At 37.3% G+C, this 25,977-nt stretch overlaps 2 protein-coding genes across 5 annotated transcripts; both read left to right on the top strand.

Annotated features, from left to right (window-relative positions):
• The first annotated feature begins 1,561 nt into the window (after positions 1 to 1,561).
• On the top strand, positions 1,562 to 4,338 carry LOC142177268 (uncharacterized). Its single transcript, XM_075245740.1, has 6 exons — positions 1,562 to 1,599; positions 1,699 to 1,753; positions 2,159 to 2,342; positions 2,630 to 2,897; positions 3,452 to 3,576; positions 3,812 to 4,338. The coding sequence occupies exons 1-6, from the start codon at positions 1,562 to 1,564 to the stop codon at positions 4,336 to 4,338; spliced, it is 1,197 nt and encodes a 398-aa protein (XP_075101841.1).
• Positions 4,339 to 9,520: 5,182 nt separating this feature from the next.
• On the top strand, positions 9,521 to 11,828 carry LOC107763007 (RNA-binding protein involved in heterochromatin assembly dri1). Of its 4 annotated transcripts, none has more exons than XM_075246824.1 (4): positions 9,521 to 9,668; positions 10,375 to 10,804; positions 11,275 to 11,348; positions 11,503 to 11,828. In XM_075246824.1, the coding sequence occupies exons 2-4, from the start codon at positions 10,392 to 10,394 to the stop codon at positions 11,505 to 11,507; spliced, it is 492 nt and encodes a 163-aa protein (XP_075102925.1). In that variant the 5' UTR covers positions 9,521 to 9,668; positions 10,375 to 10,391; the 3' UTR covers positions 11,508 to 11,828. The 4 variants fall into 4 exon arrangements, with proteins under 4 accessions (XP_075102925.1, XP_016436901.1, XP_016436900.1 ...); XM_016581415.2 differs by having other exon boundaries at positions 11,494 to 11,828; XM_016581414.2 differs by having other exon boundaries at positions 11,275 to 11,393.
• The last annotated feature ends 14,149 nt before the right edge of the window (positions 11,829 to 25,977 follow it).

The raw sequence follows: 25,977 nt of genomic DNA, 5'->3' as shown, positions 1-25,977 counted from the left end.
AAAGCCTCAAAGTAAAAGATTGAAAGACAAATAAATTATTCCTATATACACCAAATAACATTACCCTTAAATGCTATAAAAGGATCCGGAGAATTTGATAAGTTGCATGAATAATACATCAATTATAGACTAAATTCATTCAAAATATTTAATACAATACCAAATTCATCTACTTAATGCAAATTATACATAATTGATTGTCCGTTCATATATATCGTTTCGTTTCCTTTTTTTCCTAGAATCACTATATAACCATTTACTCTATCAAGATAAGGTAAAATAAATCACTCATCTTGCAAGGGTGAAAAATTTGAATCATCGTAGATTCTAGCGGGACTGCTCGAAAACTAAAGATTAATTATGCACACACAATAAAAAGGTGAAAAGAGGAGAAAATCAGGTGCAGCTTATAGGTAAATATATTAGTTAATTAGAAATTAAAAGTGTCAAGAAATATCCTACATCTCCACTCTACTTTAAATGCCACTGTAGTTATGGTAAATAAAGCTAAAGAAATAGTAAGCAAGAAACAGAAAGGGATGGGATCTAGGAGAAGAGTGGATCAGTGTAATGGGTTGAATATAAAAATATGTGTTTGTGTAAATGGAGGATTGCGTATTTGTCACTTCATAGCCTTTTTAAAAAAAATAAAATTTAATGCATAACATACATGGAACTTATTTTGAATGTTAATAGGAGCAGTTGTATATATTTGGACTTTTAAATCCAAATCTGGATTATGAAATTTTATTTTAGTAAAATCTAACAAATATATTTTTTCTTATAATAATGTGCAACAGTGCATCATATATGATATATATATTCTATGTCGAACATGATTCAAATAGTTACCAGTCTACTGAAATAGTTCTAATAGTCATAAGGATAAAATTAGTTATATAATAGTTTAGTTCAGTGGAATAATATTAAGCCATTGCTCTCAATTCTCGCTTATGGACTTAATTCTAAATTTCTACTTATTTTACTCATTGAAAAGATAGAACTATATTTGTGTCGAAGAACCTAAGAGCACTTCACATTTATCCCCCTCTTGTTCATTTTTCTCTCTAATTTCTCCATCTTTTTACTTATTGTTGTTGTTGTTGTTGTTGTCAAAAGGACAACTCATTTATATTTTTTCTTGTGTATTTATAGCATTTTTACGTCAAGTTTATATATTTATATAGTTTTTAAAAAGTTAATACTAATTGATATTAAAATATACGTGCAACGCGCGTACCCAGAACTAGTACTACAGATAAGGCGCAAAGAGAACAGAAAATAATGGTGCTCCAAACTAAAGCCCTGCTCTCCCACATAAAAGAGAGAAAACGTTCGGCTACCTACTAACGTTCTATTCTAATCCTGGATCTGGACACCTTTCTATCTAGGATCATGTCCTCTTGAAGATATCTCATTTCTTGTCTAATCACTACTTCCAAATACATCTTTGGTTTACCTCGGCGGACATATAGTAATATGTATGGGTTCCCGGGAACCCAATAGATTTTGTGTAGATCGTGTGTATTAAGAAATCTATTGAATATATAACAATAATTATATGGGAACCCAGTTTCAAAATGTATTTCTGGTCCAATGGTAAATTCTGGAACCCAGATGTGGCTCGCTTTCCTTCTTGCTAATGCATGTTCGAGTCCCCATAAGTCTTTTTTATTATATCTTTTGGTTTTTGAGCAGTACTTCCACTAAGGGAAGACATCAAACATACAAATATTGCTCCCTTTTTGTCAAGGTAGTACAACTTTCACTTTAGTCTATTTTTTTAAATAATAATAATAATAATAATAATAATAATAATAATAATAATAGATGATTAAAGTGAACCTAAAAAGAAACAATCACATCAAAAAGTCCCCAAAAGTTGCTTTGTCCCAAATACCTAAATCAAACATTGAAAAAAAAAAGAGTTAGGATTTCAAATATCTTATTGCAGACTTGAGCCACTGGTTCTTCGTTCTTCTTCAATCTTGACTTTTCTTTTGTTGCCTATCAAAGACAAGCAGTGATTCATTGCAGGTCCTCTCTCTCCTTCATATTTTTTAAATAACAATTTTCCTCTTATATTATATTATTATTTCTTAGCTATTTTCCTCTTATATTCATCTGTAATATTTAATTTATGTCTTATGATTTGTAGGGCATTTTAGTGAGACTCGATATGATCAAGAGATTTTTCAAGCCGCAAACCTCTTCAGGTTCTACTTCTAATTCTCTTTCGCTAAGCTCTCCTTCCTGTCCAGTGGTTAATGATAATGTCAATTCTTCCCAACCATCACACAAAGATATTATATTGGATCAGAATCTTCTTAAACCTAATCTTGGTGAAAGAAAATAAATTTCAGAATTTTCTCTTAATCTACGTGACCGAGTGAGAAGACATTACATTCAAAAAGGGCCTTGTCGGCCTCGCAATTTTATTTTTCCAAAAATAAATTTTGGTGGAAAATTACGTCATTTTAATCCGGAATGGTTTAATACTTCATATTTTGGATAGTTAGAATACAGTATTAAAGTAGATGCAGCATTTTTCTTTTGTTGTTATTTGTTTAAAAATGAGATAGGAGGATATATTCTTTTACAAAAGATGATTTTAGGGCTTGGAATAAAGGTATAGAGAGGCTTAACGCACATGTGAGTGAAGTGAATAGTGTTCATAATCGGTGTTTCAAGATGATGCTAAATTTATCGAATCAAGCACAATCTATTTTAACATCTTTTGATAAGCAATCCGAGAAAACTAAAAGTGAGTATCGGGTTCGCCTGAATACCTCAATTGATGTTGCAAGGTATCTTTTGAAAGAAGGAATGTCTTTTCGGGGTCACGATGAACGTGAAGCTTCTACAAGAAGAGGCAACTTCTTGGATCTCTTAAAGTGGTATGTAAATAAGAAGGATGATGTAAAGAAAGTTGTGTTAGAAAATTCTCCAAAAATGACATTATGATTTGTCCAAATATACAAAAAGACATTATGAGTTCTTGTGCGAAAGAAACATTGAAAGCAATTGTTGAAGACTTGAACGGGGATTACTTTGGGATATTGGTTGATGAGTCTAAGGATGTCTCTCATAAGGAATAAATGGCACTTATTTTGCATTATGTCAACAAAGAGGGTAAAGTTATTGAGCGATTCCTTAGCATTGTTCATGTTAAAGATACATCTGCAAAGTCATTAAAAGAAGCAATTTATTATTTGCTTTTGGAACATCCATTGAGTAAATCTCAAATACGGGGACAAGGTTATGATGGAGCGAGTAACATGCAGGGAGAAATTAATGGTCTTAAAACTTTGATTATGAATGATACTCCTTCAGTATATTGCATACATTGTTTTGCTCATCAATTGCAATTGACTCTTGTAGTTGTTGCAAAAAAATATTATGAGGACGAATAATTTTTTGATATTCTTACAAATGTTTTAAATATTGTTAGGGGTTCTTTTAAGCGTAGGGAGATGCTTCGAGATGATCAAGCAGAAAAATTAGAGGAACTACTAGTGCTTGGTGAAATTCATACAGGAAGCGGTTTAAATCAAGAACTTGGACTTCAAAGGGCAGGTGATACTCGGTGAGGTTCTCATTTTAAGACAATGCATAATTTTATTAGTTTATTCTCATCAATTGTTCATGTACTTGGAGGTCTTGCAATTAACGGTTCAAATTATCACGAGAGATCAATGGCAAAAAGTCTTGTGGATGACATAAGATCCTATAACTTTGTGTATATATTACATTTAATGTTAAAAGTATTGGCACTTACATATGATTTAAATATGGCTTTGCAAAAAAAAAGATCAAGATATTGTAAGTGCAATGAAGCTTGTTGGTTTTGCAAAGAGACAATTGCAAGATATGAGAGATTCTAGATGGAATTCTTTGATAAAAGACGTCTCGTTATTTTGTGTCAAGCATAGTATTGTGATCTCAGAAATGAATATGAATTATGTTCGTGGAAAGTCAAAGCGTAAGAAATCAAGTGGTACATATTCTTATAATTTGCGTGCAGAGGTTTTCTATGCTATTATTGATTTGCAACTTTCGGAGCTTAACAATCATTTCAATAAAGTGAATATTGATCTACTTCTTAGTATGGCTAGTTTGAGTCGAGATAATTCTTTTGTAAATTATGATAAAGACAAGATTATGAAACTTGCTACACACTATCCGAATGAGTTCACTGATTCTATGCTTGAGGATCTTAGTTTTGAGCTTGAGATCTATATTGACTATGTGCGAGAGGCGGGCAATGAATTCTCTAACTTGAAAAGACTTGGAGATCTTTCAGAGACATTGGTTAAAACAAATTTGCACATGACTTGAAGACTTGTTTATTTGCTTGTGAAGTTAAGTTTGATATTGCATGTCGCTACTGCAGCGGTAGAAAGAGCTTTTTCTTCGATGAAGTATGTTAAAAATAACTTGCGAAGCAGAATTGGTGATGAATTTTTTAATGATTGATTAGTTTGTTATATAGAGGATGAAGTATTTGAAAGTGTACCTAATGATGCGATCATTGATCATTTTCAAAACATGACAAGTCGTCGAGTACAATTGTAATGATAATGTTTATATTCATATGTTGTTTTTAAGTGTTTTGTTATTTTCTAAATATATGTTAGATATTGATACTCGTTCCTTAATTCGGTTATTGTAATATATTGACTTAAAATTGCGGTAGGAACTCATACACTTCAATTTCTAGATCCGCCTCTGGGGTTCTACCTCTTCTCAGACTTGCCACTGCCAACCTCTTGCACCTCCTCGTTGGGACATCTGCAAACCTCTTCTTCATATGCCTGAACCATCTCAACCTCGCTTTCCCGATCTTGTTCATCATGTAGGCCACTTTCACCTTGCTCCGTGTGTGTGTGTATATATCTTCGTTCTTAACCATATCCCGGCTAGTATATATGCAGGAAATCAATAAATATATGGATTATAAGGACAACATGTTCCTATTTTCTTCCTCAAATTTATTAGGTTAAATATGAAAATTTTACTTATCTCCCTCCAATTTGCATTTGAAACTTTCGATCCTTATGGCGTTGAGATTGAGGAAAATGTTCTTCCAGTTATCGTAACAATAGTTATCCCTGACTTACATAATGATGTAAAATAAAATATTTAGCTAGTGTGTGTATCACTACAATTAGCTTGTGATAATTTTATTTAGTTTTAGCAAATTAAAATTAATGGTATATTTTGGTAATTTCAAGAATCAATTGCTTGAGTACTGTAGAGTTGTTGCTTTGTCAAAAGCCTATATATGTATTCTTTGTAACATCACTTTAGGAGGAATATTAGAGGAATTATTCATTCATCTTGTGAAGGAATTTCCAATGGGAGAGAAAGTAAACATTAATGTGTACGTTATATTCATTGCATGGAGGAAATGGGAAGCATTTGCATTTCCCAAAGAGAATCGAATCATTCTTCCTTTCTTTTTGCTTTTTCACAGTTTGCTACAGCTCTCTTTACCACTCCCCAAGAAAATGGTGGGTGGTTCCTTTGCTTGGGAGGAGGGGGGTGAGGTGAGTGAACTTAAATTATTAATAGTAATATAGTATCTACTCTCTTTATTCTTCATTTTGGTTATATTATCTTTCGGAGAGCTAATTTAACAGCAGTCCACGTAAATACTAAGATTTTGTTAGTCTAACTTTTTATAATATATTATAAAATATTATAAAATATGAAATTGCCAATCAGAGCAAAAAAATTCTAATTATACATAGATGAAACTATGTTAAATATATTCTTTTAGTCTTTCGAGTAGTAAGTTGTATTTATGTACGTAATCTATCTCATTTAAATTCTTAAGTTGTGAGATAGAGTACACTAATATATATTTATTTATGTCTTTCATATGCCCCTCATTCATGATTCTTTCTTTTTTCATGGACCAAGCACGTAAAATTCTTTGAATCTTTATATAAATGACCGATTAGATTTGTTGTTTACGTTCCATATATAATCGATACACATAGATTATACATATATATATATATATATATATACATATATATATATATATATATATATATATATATATATATATATATATATATATATATATATTTCGTCAAATACTTTTAGTTTAAATGATTGGTTGAATGGCTATATAGGTTAATTTTTCAAATTCTTTTATACGAGATAATTATACACTTTAACAGTTTGAAAATCAGTATCTAATGAGAAATTTCATGTTTTAAAAAAAATGCTAAAAGTAGTAGTATTTTAACAAGTGCTGCCTATGGGGAAGAGGGCTTAGTTACTAAGTAAGGAGTATTTATTTCTTTCGAAATCATCATTTGAAAAATTATGTTTGGCCTCTCAAGAGTTCCATTTCTTGGAGAATGGTGTGCTTGGTGGTTCCTATCTTTACACCTAAAAGAGGAGAGAGAAAGAAAAAGAATAAAGTATAGTCCGGTACACTAAGTTCCCGTTATGTGTGGGGTTTGGGAAAGGGCCGGACTACAAGGATCTATTGTACGCAATCTTACCCTATATTTCTGTAAGAGGTTGTTTCTACGGCTCGAACTTGTGATCTCCTGGTCACATGACAGCAACTTTATCGGTTACGCGAAATAAAAAGAAATGATTCAGAAAAACAAATAGTATGTAAGAATGAGAGAGAGGGGGAAAAGAAAAAATGACAGCAAAAAAGCCAATGTAGTGCTTGGAAGAAAAAGAAAAGATATTACACTAAAAAGAAAGAAAAGATGGTCAAATTGGACCTCGAAGACTCCCTTATGCCATCATCAGCTTCGACTATCTTTATCGAAAATCTACCAATTTTCACTTTGTCCAATTTTGAACCATCCACCCTCCTTATTTCTCTCATCCCATGAATTTCTAATTTGGAATTAATTATACCTAAGTCCATCTTATTATGAGTTACTCCTCCCGTCCATTTTAAGTAATTTTTTAATATATTTTTATGGTTGATAATATATGATTTTTTTAAATATTAAAAAAGAATTAATTTTATTTTTTGAAAGTTATCCTTAGAGTAAAGAGCCTAGGAGTATTTGTTGTATTTTCAATAAAAAAATTAAGATTAATATGGTCAAATTACATTGTTAATTAATGCTAAAAGATAGATTCTTTTAAATATGTGTGAAAACAACCAAAAAATCACTTAAAATGGACCTTATGGAGTAAGTTTTAAACATCGAGAATGAGAAGCGAATTATGGATTTAAAATTTATGAATCCCATAATGATCTGAAGGTAATACCATTCTTTCATAATTGAAATTTCAATAAAATATTTATAAATATTTATGAATATATATATATATATATATATATATTAAAAAACAAAAAGATAATATAATGATCACATTCATATGTGGTCTTGTTATTATTATATTAAAGAACAAAAAGATATCCAACGTACTTGCATAGATTGGTGTAGCCATGCAACTTTAACTTAGGGCTTCGATTTCAGCTTCGAATACGTTACGAAATCTGACACACACGAGTGCGCATCCCCTTCTTACCCCCTTCTCCTACGTGAAAAACAACACCCCCCCCCCCCCAACCACCACCACCAATATATTCTTGTTTTTATTGTTTTTAAATAGATTATATATCTGCTAGAGCGTTTGCTCATTTATTTGTTATATTTAAAACTATTGCTGTATTTTACCATCAAGACGTTTCTTTATTCTGGGGGTGGGGGTGTGGGTGGGGATTGAGGGGATTACAAGGGAGAAGAATGAAGTTTGGTGATACTATTTCTTAAAATGACCAATTAAATCCTATTTTTGGGTTGATGTAAATTTTAATATATATAGTTTATGTTTCATATACTAACGATAACGATGTAAAACATATATATAAAATAATTATAAATAAATCTTTGTGTTCACATAATTATAAATAAATTTCTATGATAAACGTTAAAGATAACATAATAAAAATAATAACTAACTATCACATGTAAATAATACTGTAGGTATTACAAAAATTTATATTATCAGTATATATAGTTTATATCCATCATAATATATAGATACTTAACTTTTTATTTCTTGCGACGACCTACATTAAAAGTATGTTAATCCCATTAGAAATTAAACATTATATACCAAATTGATTGTTAGTAATTCTTCTATGATTCAAGAATTAAAAGAAACTGTCTATTGCACAAAACATCATAATAGAAATTTGGAACTATATTCTTCGTTAACAAATGACCTTGAGCTAGGAATAGTAAATTAGGGTCATATTAGTTTATAATGACTAAAGTAACCCCTTACATCGGTTCGATACAAAGAAAAATGTGTTCAATGAGTGTCCTTTTGACTTACTTATGCAACTTTGACCTTCCAAGTACAAAATTGGAATATTCAAAAGATATTAAAGGAATGACCATTTTTCCCATGTATAGCGACCCTTACCTTAATACAACAAGGTGGGACTCTAGGATTTTTATTTTTTTATTTTTTTGAAAAGGGGACGTGACCCCTCCTTTGCAGGTGAAATTTGAGATAAGAATAAGTTGTGGGGGTCAATATTGAGAGCATAAAAATAAACGGAATATTCATTTTGTCTGGCTTGAGGTCGAAACCTATTTAGTTCATGTTTCATTCTTATCCAATCACGAGTTAACAAGCAAGCATTTTTCCATGTGGGACTTGTGTGGGCCCTATGTTGTTGGCCACGTAAGCAAATTAAGGGCCCTAAAATAATTTAGTCAAAGGTTTTTTTAATGCATGCTTCAAAGAGTTCATGCATTAAACAGATCATATGATTAATTCCTTTCACTTTGTGTTTTACTTATGTTGTCAAACAAGTCCTTCCACTCTTGATATTATTTCAAGCAGTAAATTTGAGTCCTGCTACCCTTTCATAGACTAGTATATACTTCTTAAAGAATAAAAAAAACAATCAATTCTTTGATATCATGTGACGGTTTGGATACATGAGGAAGAATTATTTTAGTTAAAAATGATATATTTTTAAAAGAAGAAAATGATTTTAAAATGTATTTGGATGATTTCTGACAACCTTCACTGATTTTGGCCAATTTAATATTAATTTTAGGATATTCAGTGAAAATTGAGGATTCTTTTAATTAGTTTGGTGGATTTTCTCCAACTAAACTGTAAGTTCGATTATTTTATGTGTAATTAAGGGTATTGATGGAATTATATCATGGATTTCGTTGGTATTTGTTTCGAGGCTTCCACGCACATATATCCATATTCCCATCTCTTGAAGCCTTAAAAGATGCTGTAAACATAGCTAAGAGAACTTTATCAAATTTGATAAGTTAAACAATTCCATTATCTTCAAATTTCTTTTTCTTTATAATTTTTTAATTTCGCTTTTCTTTCTTTTACTACTCCACGTACTATTTTAAAATTTGTTTTCCTTTAGTAGGGATTCTACTGTTTAAAGGGAGGCTAATTAAGCTACGTGAAAGAATATTACGAGAAAAAGAACATCCCACCGCTGCCTTTATCCTCTCGAAATTCGAGGAACTTTGCAGTATATAAACCTCTGCAAACAACACCAAAATCCACAACTTCTTTCTTAGATTCAAAATCTATTCTTCTACTTCTCCTACTCCTGCAAACAAAAGAAGCCACTATCTTAATTAGCTTATTTTGTGTTCTACTTATTTTGTATTTCTTCCAAGGTCAGCATTTCCCCTTGTTTATGCAACTCATTTCTTGAAAAATTCTTCCTTAATTATACATATCCATGCAGTAGTGAAGTGATCATCACTTATTTAATTTGTCCCTATTTTCTCTCTCTTTTCTAATGGTGTAGTTAGTGAGTGCTAAGGGCAAAATTGGCTCGAAACTTTTGCTTTATATATCTTCACTTAAAATATCCAGACAACTTTTTGCTTACAAACTTAATTTGACCGTGCAGTTGTCGTTTGAAATTTTTTTTTAGAATCTCTTATTGCCCACTATTCAATTTAGAATCAAAATGGAAACAGATATTCTCTTTCCATGTTCCTTTTCAACATTAGTGACAGTTGTTTTATACATGAAATTATATGAATAAAGTCGAAGGCTCTTTCTCTGTTTTACCTTTTTTTCTTCCCCTAAATTTTTATGAATTTAACCAGTTTTATACCTTCAGGATAATTTTATCTGTTATAACAAACATTTGCTTTATTTTTCAGATAATTAATTCAATATTAATAATTAATTTAAGTGACTTGAATTTTGATGATATAGTAAATAAAATTCTGTTTAAACAAATATTATTACCTAGAAAGCATCAAGAGACTTAATGCTGCGTACATACAAAAATCATGTAGTATTTTTTTTGGTTAGTTATTCCTAAGTGCTCATAATTTGACCAATTTTCTCAATAATATGAATTTATAGGCAGGAAAAAGGAGAAAATGAGCAGACCAGGAGACTGGAATTGCAGGTCATGCCAGCACTTGAACTTCCAAAGAAGAGAGTCATGCCAAAGATGTGGAGAGCCACGTCACGGTCATGACTTTGGAAGCTGCTTTGGGGGAAGAGGAGGCGGCGGCTCCTCCGCTTTCGGCTTCAGTACCGGGCCTGACGTAAGACCCGGCGACTGGTACTGCGCCGTAGGAAATTGTGGCGCACACAACTTTGCCAGCCGCTCGAGCTGCTTCAAGTGCGGTGCTTTTAAGGATGAGTCCTCTGGTGGTGGCGGTGGCGGTGGCGGTGGCGGCTTTGACGCTGAACATATGATGTCGTCCCGCCCGAGAGGCTTTGGCTTCGGTAGTGCTAGTGGCGGCAGCCGTTCTGGATGGAAGTCCGGTGACTGGATTTGCACCAGGTAAATACAATCTTAAAGTCTCAGTATAAACCAAAGGCAATACATTCGTAGTCTTGGTGCCTAAGTAAACCCGTACGTATTATGGATATCTAGTCCTGATACTTTATAATATAAGTTTATATAAATTAAACTCAAATTAAAAGTAAATAAATAAAACTTGTATTACAGAAACAAACAAAAAAACGAATGTCTGTCTCAATTTCCGCTTTTTCTTCCTCGAGCCAAAATATAATATTAAAAGATCGTGATTGTTAGATTCAGTGACCAACTTTAAATAAAGTAGAGTAGTTTCTATCTGATTTGAATAACTCCCGGGCATAAGCAAGAATGATGGATGAAAGTACAGCTATTGGTCCTATTTAAAACAATTGGCGTGCATGTGTTTGAAACATTAAATATTTGAATTTTTAGGCTCAATTTTTTCTTTTGTAGCCCATTGTTGTAAAAATGTTTGAAATTATAATAAACAGGTTAGGGTGCAATGAGCACAACTTTGCCAGCAGGATGGAGTGTTTCAGATGCAATGCACCTAGGGACATAGCTGGTAACAAGTCCTCATATTAATTCATCATTGATTCTCCATTTTTGGGTAATTAATAAATATTCACTTCTTGCCTCTTGAATTTTACAAAAGATTTACGCATTATATATTTTCTTATAATTAAGTAAATAATAATATATTTATTCAGGTGTTGCAGTCTAAGAGAGAATCAAGCTAGAAAGACGTGGAGAAGATGATAAGTATCTCGGAAGAAGAAGAAGAAGATCTCTTTTTGCCCTATCAAATCCTACCTACTCTCTTTTTTATTTATTTTTTCACTTTTGATATTTTGATATTTATATTATTCACTTGTAGGAATCTTTAGATGAATTATGATCTCAAAGAAAAAGGGAAAAAAAATCATATACGATCGAGTGTAGCTGAATCTTTATTTCGCGAGCTAATTAGGTATTAAATGTAGTCTTGTACTTCCTGCTGCTTTGTTTCAATCTATTTAGTATCAACGTGTGTTATTGAGAAAGAGCTTCTTCTTTTGCCATATAAACTCTTTTGTGTTATTCCATTTCGATATTTCTGTTAATCAAAATTAACGTAAATATATTAATCCTCCTCGACGCTTAAAAGAAAGGAAAAGAAAGAAAGAAATAGACTGATACTATTATTTTCCATTTCCTTGGGCCGTTTATGCAACTGATTATCCATCTCAACATAAATTTGCACTGAAACACAAAAGCAAGCTAAAGTTGCATGTACGTAATTACATATGGACCGTCGTAGAAAAAGAACTGCACTTAGTTAACGTTATGCATTAGATAATTACTTTCTTATTTGGATTATAGAACTAAAACCACATTTCAGCTTAAAGAATGCTCGCTCCATTTCGTTTTACGTCACTTAAGTTTGATTTGACACGTAATTTAAGGGGAAAAAAAAAGAAGACTTTTAGAATTTATAGTCTTAAACATTACATAATATTCGTGTGGCAATAAAACATTTGAAATTTGAAGTCTTAAATACTTACTCCCTTCGGTCCATTTTAAGTGATTTTTTGGGTTTTTTTTTTTGTGATCCACAATATTTGATTTTTTCAGATATTAAGAAGAAATTAACTCTTCTTTCCAAAGTTTTCCTTGGAGTAAAGAGTCTAAGATTAGTTTGTTATATTTTTCAATGAGCAAATTAAGGTTAGTATGTTCAATTTAATTGTTAATTAATGCTAAAAGGTAAATTTCTTAATACGCATGAAAAGATCACTTAAAGTGGAACCGGAGTGTGGTTATAAAGCTTCTCGTCAAAATAAAACATGTATCATGAGTTAAATTATTTTTAAATATAAAATGTATATTATTTTCAGACGGATTAATAAGAAAAATAAGTCACGTAAATTAAAACAGAGGGAGTATAATTTATGATAATCATAAATCAAGTTTAGTTGCTTTAACAGAATGAAATAAGATTGATCTTGTTGTTTGTTAAGACCGCATTTTGCTTCAACAATAAAAGAAGAGCTAATGCTCTTACAATAGCACCAATCTAAAGCAAATTCTAAGCATTTCAGAGCAAAATAAATTTCTTTGCTTTGGGGCGATTTCTCTTCTAGCTTGGTCACTCTTTTCATTTACTATCGAGAACTGAATTCGTGAGAATAGAGGATATCGTGAATATCTGCATAAAGCACATGACAGTCGTAAATTTAGAGCTAGTTAGAATCGAGTATTAGCTTTAGTGGATACGTCTTGGCATCAGAACTTCGTTGGTTGTTTATAGTAGATTATTATTGAGAAACATGAATGAACAATTTGCCAAAACAATTTGCCCGTATTTATTAAGGACCTCATCACTCGAGTTTCTCATCTTCTATATGCAAATTTATTCATATTAAAATTGTAGAAAGCTACGGTGTTTTTCTTTTCTTTTCTTTTTTAAAATACGGAGCTTAGTAGTAGGGTTTACCATAGAGTTCTAGTTTGATTTGTTTCTTCTTAAATATCTTTGTTTTGTAGGGTATGCACCTTTATTGTTGTAGATATGTTAGTTTCTGGAAGTAAAAGTTGGGCAATGATATATGATAAGACATGCTCCTATTCTCAATCAAAATCATATTCATTTTGATATCTTCGCTTTTAAGGCTGCTTTCACAGTATAGCTTTATCTATCCCTTCGAGCCGATTTCTTTTACTCCGTCCAACAACAAAAATCAAAATCATTAATTTAAAAAAAGCAAGTACCCAAAAATCTAATTAGAAATATGGTTAGATAAAAGCTGCGAGTATATGTTTTCCAAAAATCATTCTAAATGTTTACCCTTAATTAAAAACGAATAACAATTGAATTTGTATGCGGTTTAAAGAACACGTGATTTAATTTAATATGTATGATCTAAGAACAACAAATAATCAAATTGAAGAGAGAATAAACGATCAACCCAATCTCGATGAAACAATCAAGTCTGGTTTTAAGTTGAACACTGAAAATCGGCTCCGATCGAACCCTCGATATGAGCTCGGTTGCAATTTAAGAAGAGAGTAACTGAAGAACACTTTGAATAGTAGCTAGAAGACAAAAATGAACTTTTATTACTTTGATGTGCGTGTCTACAGTGGTTTAAAATGAAAAAGATTCCCCCTTTATATAGTAAGAGAATTTCAATCCTAGTACAAGTCTAAATATGGTAAAATCTTCTTTTTCGGTAAATGTCGATCTACAGCTGATATGGGACGGGATTTGCGCCGTAATATCCGGTTGAGGGCGAATATTATGGCTCTATGCTCGTCATGCTCAACCGTTTCTCTTTTTCCTTAGTCTCGAAACTTTACTTGATCCGGATCCGTTGTTTAGCCGTGCTCGATCCCAGATGCACCGTTCATCCCCCCGAGCTCCGAAACAAGGGACCCTTCGGCTTCGCTCGAGGTTGCACTAGATCATGCTTCCCTCTCATTTCTTTATTGGGGAATCGGGAATAACATTACCCCCGATTTTACCCATACACAGATGGTCCCCTCACTTTTCGGAGAGCAGATTTATCGAAGCGACGAGAAATGATTAATTGACCCTGGTTCCTTCTTTCGTACGTTGTAATCGGGTCAACGAGTCAGTGAAACGTCCCATCAGTCGTGTCGTTCTGACTTCGGACACATGTCAGTCGCCGGATGACCGTCCTCGAATGCGAAACGTCACGCATTAATTAACTCTTCTCCATAAAATCTTCGGTCCTTTTTTAAATTTTTTACTTTCCGATTCGAGAACTTCTTAATTTACCCCTGAACTTTTCACTTGCTCTTAACCCCTTCAAATTTTCATATATTGTTCTTCATATCCATATATCTTCATCTTCCCATCTTCAAATCTCCATACTTCATCCTTGAACCTTTATGTTTGACCTTCAAATCTTCATCATCATCTTCAAATCTTCATACTCTCCTTCATACATTCATATTTCCCAGAGCTCAATGGCGAAGACTTCAAAATCTGTGCCCTAACAGACCGTCCCTTCAACTTCTAACCCGGCCACGGATGCTAAGATAGTCATACCTGAAGTCGCCTCGGAACCTCCTCTAAAGAATTTCATCCCCGGGGGCTGCTCTATAGAAAATGACTTCAAGGTCGAAAAAGCTTTCAGGCAAGGGGATCGAGGTGAGGAGGTGTGGAGGTACATATGCTCCATTACCAAGGACACGCTCCCTACGGTTCGGGAGGACTGCAAGTGGGAGGGCAAAGAAGTGGTTCCCTTGTCCTGATGAGGACATCACCACACACGTGGAGGGGTATCTAAGTGCTTATACATACCCCTTCACACTTGGCCCTGTGGATACCATAGTCCTCGACTTTTGCAAAAGGTACGAAGTCTGCCTCGGGCAGATTTACCCGTCCTTTTGGAAGGATCGTTATCCTCCTCAGTCACTTTGTCAATAACACTGAGACACCACAATTTACCATCGATCATCTGCTTCATCTCTACGGTCCCTGAATCTTTCGAGGGGGATTAATCAAGCTCGTTTGTCGGGCAAATAAAGCTCCATTATTGAGCATTGAAGAAGATAGGGATCGAGGCTAGCAGGGGAGATTTGTTCAAGTGAAAACCGAGGATCTCATTCCCCCTGAGTTCCTACCGTTCCCTGAAAAGTGGAACCTAGCCCGTAAGTACCTCTCCTATTTGAGTATTTACAATTTCTTTTGGATTTTTGTTCTTCTTCCTTATTGCCTCGTTATACCATCGTGTAGCGGTTTCCCGAGTCCCCAAATGAGTTCCCTACTTCAAAGAGTGGGTCAAGGGGATATGTAAACAGCTATCGTACTTCGAGTGCGAATGGCGCAAACTCTCGAAGGGCATGTGGGAGGCTCGTTCCCATGGTGAGTGATCTCCCTCCTATCAAGTTTCCTTTCATATTCAACTGTTATTTTCACAAAGTCGCTCTCTTTCATTCATAGGTTTGCCCAATACCACTGAGCTTCAGGTAGTGGACGAGGCTGAGGCTTCATCCTCACCCGACAAACCCTCCGCTTAGGGACAACCTGAGGCCGTTGCGAAGAAGGAGGAGAAAAAGAGAAGAGAGAGGAAGTCTTCGAGTTCCCGTACGCCGAGGCCAAGAAGAATAGGGTAGCGGTCTGGGTCCAAAATAGTAACAAGAATAGTACCCGGGCCAGGGTACTGGACCCCGAATCCCTTTACCGGCTTAGGGACACCCTGAAGATGACGACTTGGATTTTGTCGCCCATAGGCCGGCCGTTAATGAAGAAGAGCAGGCACCGTCGGGGGGTAGTGACCTAGAGGTCGAACCCTCTTTGGCTTAGGAGCCCAAAGGAAAGCTAGTGGCTACGGCCTCCCGAGAATCTACTCCTGATCCGAGAGAAGCCGTCGGTGTTATTGACATCACGGAGTCGCCGTTTCACACAAAGTCTTTGTTTAACGAGACTCAGACCATCAAAGAGAAACTAAAAAAGACATCATCGGCCGCAGACGAGGCCCTCAACCTGTTCTTTGAAGGCGTGGACATCGGTGCATTGGAGGATTACTCCGAACGGTCACCTGGAGATCCCGAAAAAAGATGTGTCCTCAAAAGCAGGCGGGTCAAGCTCGAGCCTGAAGCTGGTGAAGCAGTTCCCCGCTCCGAGCGTGGATCTCGACCGCAAAAGAACGATCGTGTTTATGATCCTGACGGATAGTCCGAACCGGTTGGCATGGCCAACTATCTTCGTTGCCTGGTGACCGAAGAGGATTAGGCGGAGATGAACGAGGTGAGTGCACCGAGCCTCTTCAATTAGGCACAACAGGCGCTGAACCGGGTATGCTTCTCTTTCTTTGTTTCCTTCGTGTAGCTTATTTAACCTTAGCGTATCTTCATGATCTCATCAATTTGTTTTTCACGCCTCTATGCTTCATCATGAAAGCTTCCATCGGTCTCGAATGGAAGTGAGCTAGCTCGAGTTCGAGCTCAAGGAACAGATCTGGAATAAGGACATGTACAAAGCTCTTAGCGAGCAAAGAGACGAGGTCCTTAAGAACTTACCCATTCTCCAGGATGAGCTGGGAAAAGCTCAAAAGGAGGCCTCGTCGATGAAACGGGAGCATGCCATATTGGTCGAGAAGGTAAGAATATTTTAGATTAATAATGAAAGGTTAAGCGTAGTAGCTAATGCCACAACCTCGCAAGTCCAAGAGAAGATAGACCTGATCGACCAGCTTCGGGCCAAGATGAACGAGCTCAAAGCTTCGGCCGAGACGTTGAGGAGCAGGATAGACCTTCTGGCCTTGGAAAAGGAAGCTACAAAAGAGGAGTAGGCATCAGTCAAGGACCAAATTAGGGTGATGAAGGATAAATTCGACAAGTGGTTTCAGCTAAATGATGAGCTCCGAGCACAACTGGGTTCGACCATTTCGGAACGGATGACCTCGGTTGGGAGTATACCGCATTGAAGTTCAAGTTCGAGGCAAATTCGACCGATTCCTCCAAGGTCCATGATATGCTGGCCAATACAAGAACGACGTGGAAATAGCCGAGGCCCGCTTAATAACAAAGGTTGAGTATATAAAATGGCTATCTCGGAGGGAGACCCTCGAGGAGATTCACGCCCGAGGGTTCTATCTATTGGCCGATATTGAAGAGGCCAAGATGCTCGAGGCCGAGGCTAAAGAGATATACGAGCCCGAGGGTTCCGACGGTTAGTTGGGCTCTGGTGAAGACTAGGCGGAGATGCCTTAGTTTACTTTTCGTTATCTTTTGTATTTTTCTATTTTGTCTATTTTGAGGTCGTTTTACCATGACTTTGTAAATATTTTTTGAATATATATAAAAACTTCCCTTCGGCTATATTGTGCCTTTTAATTTTTAGTATCCGTTTGCAACTCTTTATTTGAAGTATGTCATTAATGCCTTAGCATAATTTGGAGTGCTCGTTCCCCCAAAGCTCTAATGAGACCTAGTTTCGATAACAACTCTGAGTTACTTAGGCTTCGGAATATCTGATAAAAATGAAGACTTTAAGATACTTGAAAGTTTTAATCGAACATGATGGTGTTTTGCCGAGAGTGACCTTTTTTTAATAGGTTTAATCACATGTAAGGATCTTACTTTCTAAGTACAGACCTGGACGTCTCTGATCCGTTTTAAGTTGGTCGTAGCCTTTCATGTTTATGCCCAGCCTAATAAGCTCGGTACCTCCGGGATTAGATAGCCCGAGTTTTCTGATCTTATTATCGTACAACAATCCTCGACTCAAGGAGGCCCGTGGGCTCTAGGATTTTGGATTCATTATTTGTTCTAAATAACTAAACGAATATATCAATGGTGCACATGCAAAGTGATGAAATATATAGGGAAAATTTCTCTCATTACTTTGCATGTAGAATACATGATCGAAGGCACAAAAGATTTCTGCCATGGCAAGAATGAGCTACACGGGTACAGTTCATTTGACTGTTTGACCCTTACGATGAATTCTAACACTCAAGCCTTAGCTTTTAATATCAAATAAGAATGCCTTCTAAAGATCCTAACTTAAGGCGTAATGGCTCCCCTAGTGTTTGAGACTGAGCTCATGAGGGCTCGTATACTATCGGTTTGGTACGGGTGGTCAGCAATTCTGGCCTCAGGCCGGTCTTCAAAGCTAAGGTAGCATGATTTATTGTTGCCTCGTTAAAAACCTTACCGTAAAATCCATTTCGGAAAAAACTGGTCCAAGGAAAAATGAGTATAACACGTGCTTTCAAACCTAATTGTCAAATTTATCCTTGATCGAATACATGCATGATCTAGTCCAAAAAATAACTAATTTCAAAGGAAATTGTGTTCGTACCTTAGCAGTTGTACTGCTTTAAGTGTTCCACATTCCAGTTGTTTGGTAGATGTGCACCGTTCCTGACTCAAGCTTATATGAACCTTTCCTGATTATACCGGTAACTCTATACGGAACTTCCCCAGTTCGGGCCTAGTTTTTCGTCGTTTGGGTTCTTCGTATATAGTGTAACTCTCCTTAATACCAAGTCCCTAACTTAAAAATTTCGAAAGTTAGCCCTTCGGTTGTAGTACCTCCCCATTCGCTGCTTTTGGGCAGCTAACCGGACCAGGACGGCTACTTGCCTTTCGTCCTATAAGTCCAACCTCGTGGCCATGGCCTCGCCATTTTACGTCTCGGTAACGTACTGAAACCTTAGGCTTGGTTCCCCCACTTCTAGCGGGATTAGAGCTTCCAAACTGTAGACTAAAAAGAATGGGGTCGCACCGATGCTTGACTTCGAAGTCGTTCGATATGCCCCCAAGACTTCGGGCAAGATTTCGTTCCATTTTCTGTTCGAATCCGTCAACCTCTTCTTCAAGTTTTGGAGTATAGTTTTGTTTTTTGACTCCCCTTGACCATTCTTACTAGGGTGGTAAGGTGTTGACAAGATCTCTTTAATTTATTGGTCTTTGAGAAACTTACTTACCTTGCTGCCGATGAACTGCTTCCCGTTGTCGCAAGCGATCTCGGCCGATATCCCGAATCGGCATATTATATGGCCCCAGATGAAGTCGATGACCTCTTTCTCTCGAACCTTTTCGAACGCCTGAGCTTTGACCCACTTGGAGAAATAATCGGTCATGAGTAGTATATATTGGGCTTTACCGGGCGCCCATGGAAAGGGACCGATGATGTCCATCCCCCATTTCATAAATGGCCACGGTGATAGAATCGGGTGAAGAATTTCCCCTGGTAGATAAATCACTGGGGCATGCCTTTGGTATTCGTTACATTTTCGAACGAAGTCTTTTGCATCCTTCTCCATCTCGTTCCAGTAATAACTAGCTATGATCAATTTCCAAACCAAGAATTTCGCTCCCGAATGGTTTCCACAATTACCCTCGTGTACTTCTCTCATGGAATAGTCGGTCTCCCCCGTACCCAAGTACCTAGCTAGTGGCCCGATAAAGGATCTTCTGTACAATTTTCCCTCGACCAAGCTGAACCTGGCGGCTTTAGTACATAGGGCCCTTGACTCTTTGGGATCCGATGGCAATATTTCCTTTCTCTAGGTAGTTTATGTATTTGTTTCTCCAGTCCCAAGTCAAGCTTGTCGAGTTCACCTCGGCATGATATTTTTCTACCATTAAGTTCATTAACTGTACCACTACTCTATAGTGGAATTCATCGGAGTCGACTAACGACCCTAAATTGGCCAATGCATCAGCCTCGTTATTTTGATCCCGAGGTATGTGTTGTAGAGTCCATTCCTTGAATTGGTGTAATGTCACCTGCAACTTATCCAAGTATCTCCGCATTCGTTCCTCTTTTACTTCAAACGTCCTGTTGACTTGGTTGACGACAAGGAGGGAGTCACATTTGGCCTCGATCACTTCGGCCCCCAGGATCTTAGCAACTTCTAGACCTGCAATCATAACCGCATATTCGACATCGTTGTTAGTCAATTTTACAGTTCTAATAGACTGCCTTATTACGGACCCTTCGCATTGGAGGCACCTTCCATGAATAAGATCCAGATCCCCGAGCTGGTCCCCGAAGTGAGTAGTAATTCTTTCTCAACCTCGAGGATCAAGGCCGGCGTAAAGTCGGCCACGAAGTTCTCCAAAATCTGAGATTTTATGGCGGTTCGGGGTTTGTAGTCGATATCATACCCGCTAATTTCTACGGCCCATTTGGCCAACTGGCCCGAGAGCTCGGGTTTGTGCATAACATTCCTCAGCGGGTACGAGGTCACGACACATATGGAGTGACATTAAAAGTACAGTTTTAATTTTCTAGAAGCGCTTAATAAGGCGAGCGCTAATTTTTCTAAGCGTGGATGCATTGTCTAGGCATCGCCTAGGGTTCTACTAACATAATAAATAGGAAATTGTGTACATTCTTGTTCCCGGACCAGGACACCACTTACCGCCACCTCGAAAACCGCCAAGTAGAAGTATAGTCATTCATCCGCCTTTGGAGTGTGTAGCAAGGGAGGGTTCGATCAGTATCGCATGATTTCTTCTAAAGCTCGCTGGCACTCCAGGGTCCAAGAGAAGTCGTTCTTCTTTTTTAATAATGAGAAAAAATGGTGGATCTTATCTAACGATCCCGAAATAAACCGACCCAACGCGGCTATCCGCCTAGTCAGTCTTTGTACTGCACTAACGTTGTAAACTATGGTGATATCTTCTATAGCTTTTATTTTGTCCAGGTTGATCTCTATTCCCCGGTTAGATATCATGAACCCGAGGAACTTGCCCGAGCTGACCCCGAAGGCACACTTCTCTGGGTTTAGCTTCATGTTGTAATTCCTCAATATGTCGAAGGCTTCCTGCAAATGTTTCAAATGATCCTCTGCTCGCAGGGACTTAACCAACATACCGTCAATATAAACCTCCATTGATTTCCCTAATTCTTCTTCGAACATCCGGTTAACTAGGCGTTGGTACGTGGCACCAGCGTTCTTTAGCCCAAACGGCATCATGTTATAACAGTAGGTGCCGAATTTGGAGGCATCACTTGAGTTCTTCTAAAGCTCGCTGGAACTCCGGGGTCCAAGAGAAGTCGTTCTTCTTTTTCAATAATGAGAAAAACATGTGGCTCTTATCTGACGATCCTGAAATAAACTGACCCAACGCGGCTATCCGCTCGGTCAGTCTTTGTACTACTTTAATGTTTTTAACTAAAGTGATATCTTCTATAGCTTTTATTTACCCTGGGTTGATCTCTATTCCCCGGTTAGATACCATGAACCTGAAGAACTTGCCCGAGCTGACCCCGAAGGCACAATTTTCTGAGTTTAGCTTCATGTTGTACTTCCTCAATATGTCGAAGGTTTCCTACAAATGTTTCAAATGGTCCTCTACTCACAAGTACTTAACCAACATATTGTCAATATAAACTTCCATTGATTTCCCTATTTGTTTTCCGAACATCCGGTTAACTAGGTGTTGGTACGTGGCACCGGTGTTTTTTAGCCCAAACGGCATCACGTTATAACAGTAGGTGCTGAATTTGGTTATGAAAAAAGTCTGCCACGACCCAAACTCCCTCTGTATAACGTCGTGATGGCACCTAGTCTCTACGACTAGGTAAGCCTAACAAATTACGGAAATATAACAAAAACGAAAGTAAAACTTGGCAACTAACAGCAGTGGATAACTGAATAACTAATAACAATGCCGCTTGGCATGTACAATAACCAATACTCTAAATGCACAGTCTTCCCAAAACCCGAAACATCGTAAGTCACAAGCTACAGAAGGAAGCTAGCATCTCTATACACCAGAGTCTAACAAAAGAAGTACGGGAGGTAAATGACATAGGAGAGAATAGAGGGGGACTCCGAGGTCTGCGGACATGGCAGATGTACCTTGAAGTCTCTGTATAGCAGCAAGCACTCTCAGCTAATAGCTGGGCTGATAAGTAGTACCTGGATCTGCACACAAAAACATGTGCAGAAGAGTAGCATAGTACACCACAATGGTACTCAGTAAGTGCCAAGCAGTGACGAGGTCAGGTCAGGCCCACTGGTATATAATAAATAAAGCAGGAGAATATACAGTATAAAAAGCGACTAGAATTTAACAAAAGGAAATACAGCAAGGCAACAGTACAACACACAGGGGTAAACAGCAGGGGGTCTCCCGAGATACCGTCTCGTAGTCCCAAAATTAAATATACAGGGAGAACTCCCGAGGTACCTCCTCGTAGTCTCAAAAGTAAAAATGCAGGGAGAACTCCCGAGGAACTGCCTCGTAGTCTCAAAAGTAAATGTGCAGGGAGAACTCCCGAGGAACCGCCTCGTAGTCTCAAAAGTAAATGTGCAGGAAGAACTCCCGAGGAACCGCCTCGTAATCTCAAAAGTAAATATGCAGGGAGAACTCCCGAGGAACCGTCTCGTAGTCTCAAAAGTAAACACACAGTTCAACCGATAAATACCATAGTTAACAACAAGAATTTTACAGTTAACACGGATAAAGAACAAGGGAAAAAAATAGAAAATCAACTAGGCATGCTTCACAGAGTTCAAATAAACAGTTAAAGCACGTGGACATGTGATATTAGACTAAACAGGATAACTACGCATGTTGGAATAGCTCAATTAAGAATGAAAACAGACTAATACTCATTTAAATGGTATAACTCAAATTAAAGGAAAAACAGGTTGCTACTCAATAAATTAAATCGGGTTTTTCAACAAATAGCCCGTGTACGTACTCGTCACCTCACGTACACGGCGCTCACATATGACAACAGTACCAAATCCTAAGGGGATTTCCCCCGCACAAGGTTAGGCAAGCCACTTACCTCGAACCAAGCTCAATCAATCGGTAACAATGCCTTTTCCATGAATATCCGTCTTCGAATAGCCCAAATCTAGCCAAAAATAATTTCATATCATAAATAAACTATAATAGACTAATCTAATTAATGAAATCAAAACTTTAACAAAAATTCCGAAATTCATCCTAAAAGGTCAACCCGGGCCCACGTCTCAGAATCATGCAAAAATCATAAAATTCGAAAGCCCATTTACTCACGAGTCCAACCATACTAAATTTATCAAAATCTGACCTCGAATGACCACTCAAAACCCAAAATCAAACTCTTCAAATCCATAACCTCAAACTCCCAAATTCCATCTTAAATACACATTAACTAGGTGAAACAATAAATGGGGAAGCAAGATTATTGATCAAAAATAAGCACAAGGGACTTACCTCACGAAATCTCTCGAAAATGCTATCAAGAAATTGCCAAACCCGAGCTCAAAATGTTAAAAATAAGCAAAAATCGCAAACATTTGCATTTAAGTGTTCTGTCCAGAAAAATCGCACTTGCGGTCCATAGTCGCACCTGCGACGCCGCACCTGTGAAATTTCCATCGCAGGTGCGGAAATGACTTAAAGGGACTGGGTCCGCATCTGCGAGCAATGGGCCACACCTGCGCGCCCGCTCCTGCGGAATTCTTCCGCTTCTGCGATCCCTCACGCCCTAGCCCCTTCCGCTTCTGCGCTCTATCTTCCGCATCTGCGGATGTGCAGATGCGGTTATACCTCCGCACTTGCGACCTATGGACTCTTCCTTCCAAACCACACCTGCGTCTATTAGCTCGCTTCTGCGGGCTCGCACTTGCGGTCAATGTTGCACAGGTGCGATTACACTAGGTGCAGTAGCTTCAGCTATTCTTCCAAAACCAAATTTGATCGGTTAACCATCCAAAATCAACCCGAGCCCCCTGGACCTCAACCAAACATACCAACAAGTCTAATCACATCATACAAACTTAATCGATTCTTCAAATCATCTCCAACAACATCGAAAACACGAATTACAAACAGATTCAAGCCTAAGAAACTTCAAAATATTCAAATTCTACAAACGATGTCGAAACCTATCAAATCACGTCCGATTGACCTCAAATTTTGCACACAAGTCATAAATGAAATTACGGACCTACCGCAACTTCCGAAAATCAGAATCTGACCCCGATATCAAAAAGTCCACTTCCGGTCAAAATCTCCAAAAATTTGACTTTTGCCATTTCAAGCCTAAATCATCTACAGACCTCAAATTCACATTCCGGACACCCTTCTAAGTGAAAAATCACCCAACGGAGCTAACGGGACCAACAGAACTCCATTTTGGAGTCGTCTTCATACAGTTCCGACTACGGTCAAAATCCTAAGACTTAAGCTTCCGTTTTAGGAACTAAGTGTCCCAAAACACTCCGAAATCCCGGCAAGTCACATAAGCAAAAAATGATACGGGGAAAGCAGTTAATAGGGGATCAGAGCTATCACTCTCAAAACAACCGGCTGGGTCGTTACAAAGTCTTTTCTTGATCGCCTGGGTCCATCTGAATTTGGTTGTACCTGGAATAAGCATCGAGAAAACTCAGTATCTCGTGTCCAGCCGTCGCGTCAATCATTTGATCGATGTTAGGCAAGGGGAATGAATCCTTCGGACCTAAGTTGCTCCTACATAGGAGTTTAGGTGTCGTACCAGTGTCAACACGACACTAGTATGGGTGTGGGTATGGGATCTGTACCGGATTTGGTCATAACAAGTTTGGGTACTTTGACCACGAGAGACAGATAAATTCGAGATGAGATATAATTTGATTCCCGTAATCAGAACCAAAACTAGGGTAAAGTTGAAGAAAATAGCATACCTTATCCAGAAAATCAATCATTTACTTATCTACAACTTGAGAATAAAAAGAAATCCATACTTTATAAGCTATACATAAGTATTCCACAAATATTCTCATAAATTAGAGATATTTTTATTTTTTGAATTATTTTTAGCCGGATCCCCGCACCCGTATCCGTACTAGGATCCGTATCCCCGAATCTTAAAATTTACATCTCGAAGGATCTGACCTCTAAATCTGCACCCGTGTCCGAGCAACTTAGCTTCGAACACACCTTGTTTAGATCCTTATAATTTACACACATTATCAGTTTGTTTCCTTTTTTAGGTACGACTACTATGTTAGCTAACCAATCCGGGTACTTAACTTCCTGGATGGAACCTATTTTTCAAAGTTTGGATACCTCGTCTTTGATGAACGTGTGCTTGATCTCGGACTGCGGCCTTCTCTTTTGTTTGACCGAATGGAACTTTGGATACAGTCTCAATTTGTGAGTTGTTACCTCCGGTGGGATACCTGTCATATCTAAATAGGACAAGGTAAAAAAATCGGCATTAGCTTTAAGAAAATCAATAAGTTTTTTCCTGATCTCGGGAGTTAGTCCCGTGCCCAGGTATACTTTTCGATCCGGTAGGTACTCGATCAATATAACATGTTCCAATTACTCGACTATTGACTTAATGGCATCGATGTCATCGGGTGCTATAAAAGATCTCGGGACGTTGTAATCATCCTCTTTGTCCGCTATGTGCTCCTTCTATTTTTCCGGCCCGGTTGAGGTCAGGATCATTGATTACTATTTGGTTTCCTTTTCTTCGGCTAGTTCCCTGCCTTTTGATGTTGAAATCGGGGGCACCGGGATTACTTCATCGACAACGAACATCTCCTTTGCGGTTGGATGTTCCCCGTAGACTGTTTTGACTCCTCCCGGAGTAGGAAATTTCAACGCCTAATGTAAGGTTGAAGGTAGCACTCTCATGTTGTGAACCCATGGCCTTCCGAACAAGGCGTTGTATCGCATATCACCCTCTATCATGTAGAACTTTATTTTTTGGGTGATCCCAGCAGTGTTTA

Source organism: Nicotiana tabacum, chromosome 23 (assembly GCF_000715075.1).
Source record: "Nicotiana tabacum cultivar K326 chromosome 23, ASM71507v2, whole genome shotgun sequence".
Taxonomy (NCBI): Eukaryota; Viridiplantae; Streptophyta; class Magnoliopsida; order Solanales; family Solanaceae; genus Nicotiana; species Nicotiana tabacum.
This window is presented reverse-complemented; position numbering and strand designations above follow the sequence as displayed.

Excerpts from the sequence above, each read along its gene's own strand:
- LOC142177268 (XM_075245740.1), top strand. The coding sequence starts at position 1,562 with ATGGGAACCCAGTTTCAAAATGTATTTCTGGTCCAATG. Across the intron at positions 1,754-2,158 it reads ATTGCTCCCTTTTTGTCAAG|GGCATTTTAGTGAGACTCGA; the intron begins GTAGTACAACTT and ends TATGATTTGTAG. Across the intron at positions 2,898-3,451 it reads TTCTTGGATCTCTTAAAGTG|GGGTTCTTTTAAGCGTAGGG; the intron begins GTATGTAAATAA and ends AAATATTGTTAG.
- LOC107763007 (XM_016581414.2), top strand. The coding sequence starts at position 10,392 with ATGAGCAGACCAGGAGACTGGAATTGCAGGTCATGCCAGCACTTGAAC. Across the intron at positions 10,805-11,274 it reads GGTGACTGGATTTGCACCAG|GTTAGGGTGCAATGAGCACA; the intron begins GTAAATACAATC and ends TATAATAAACAG.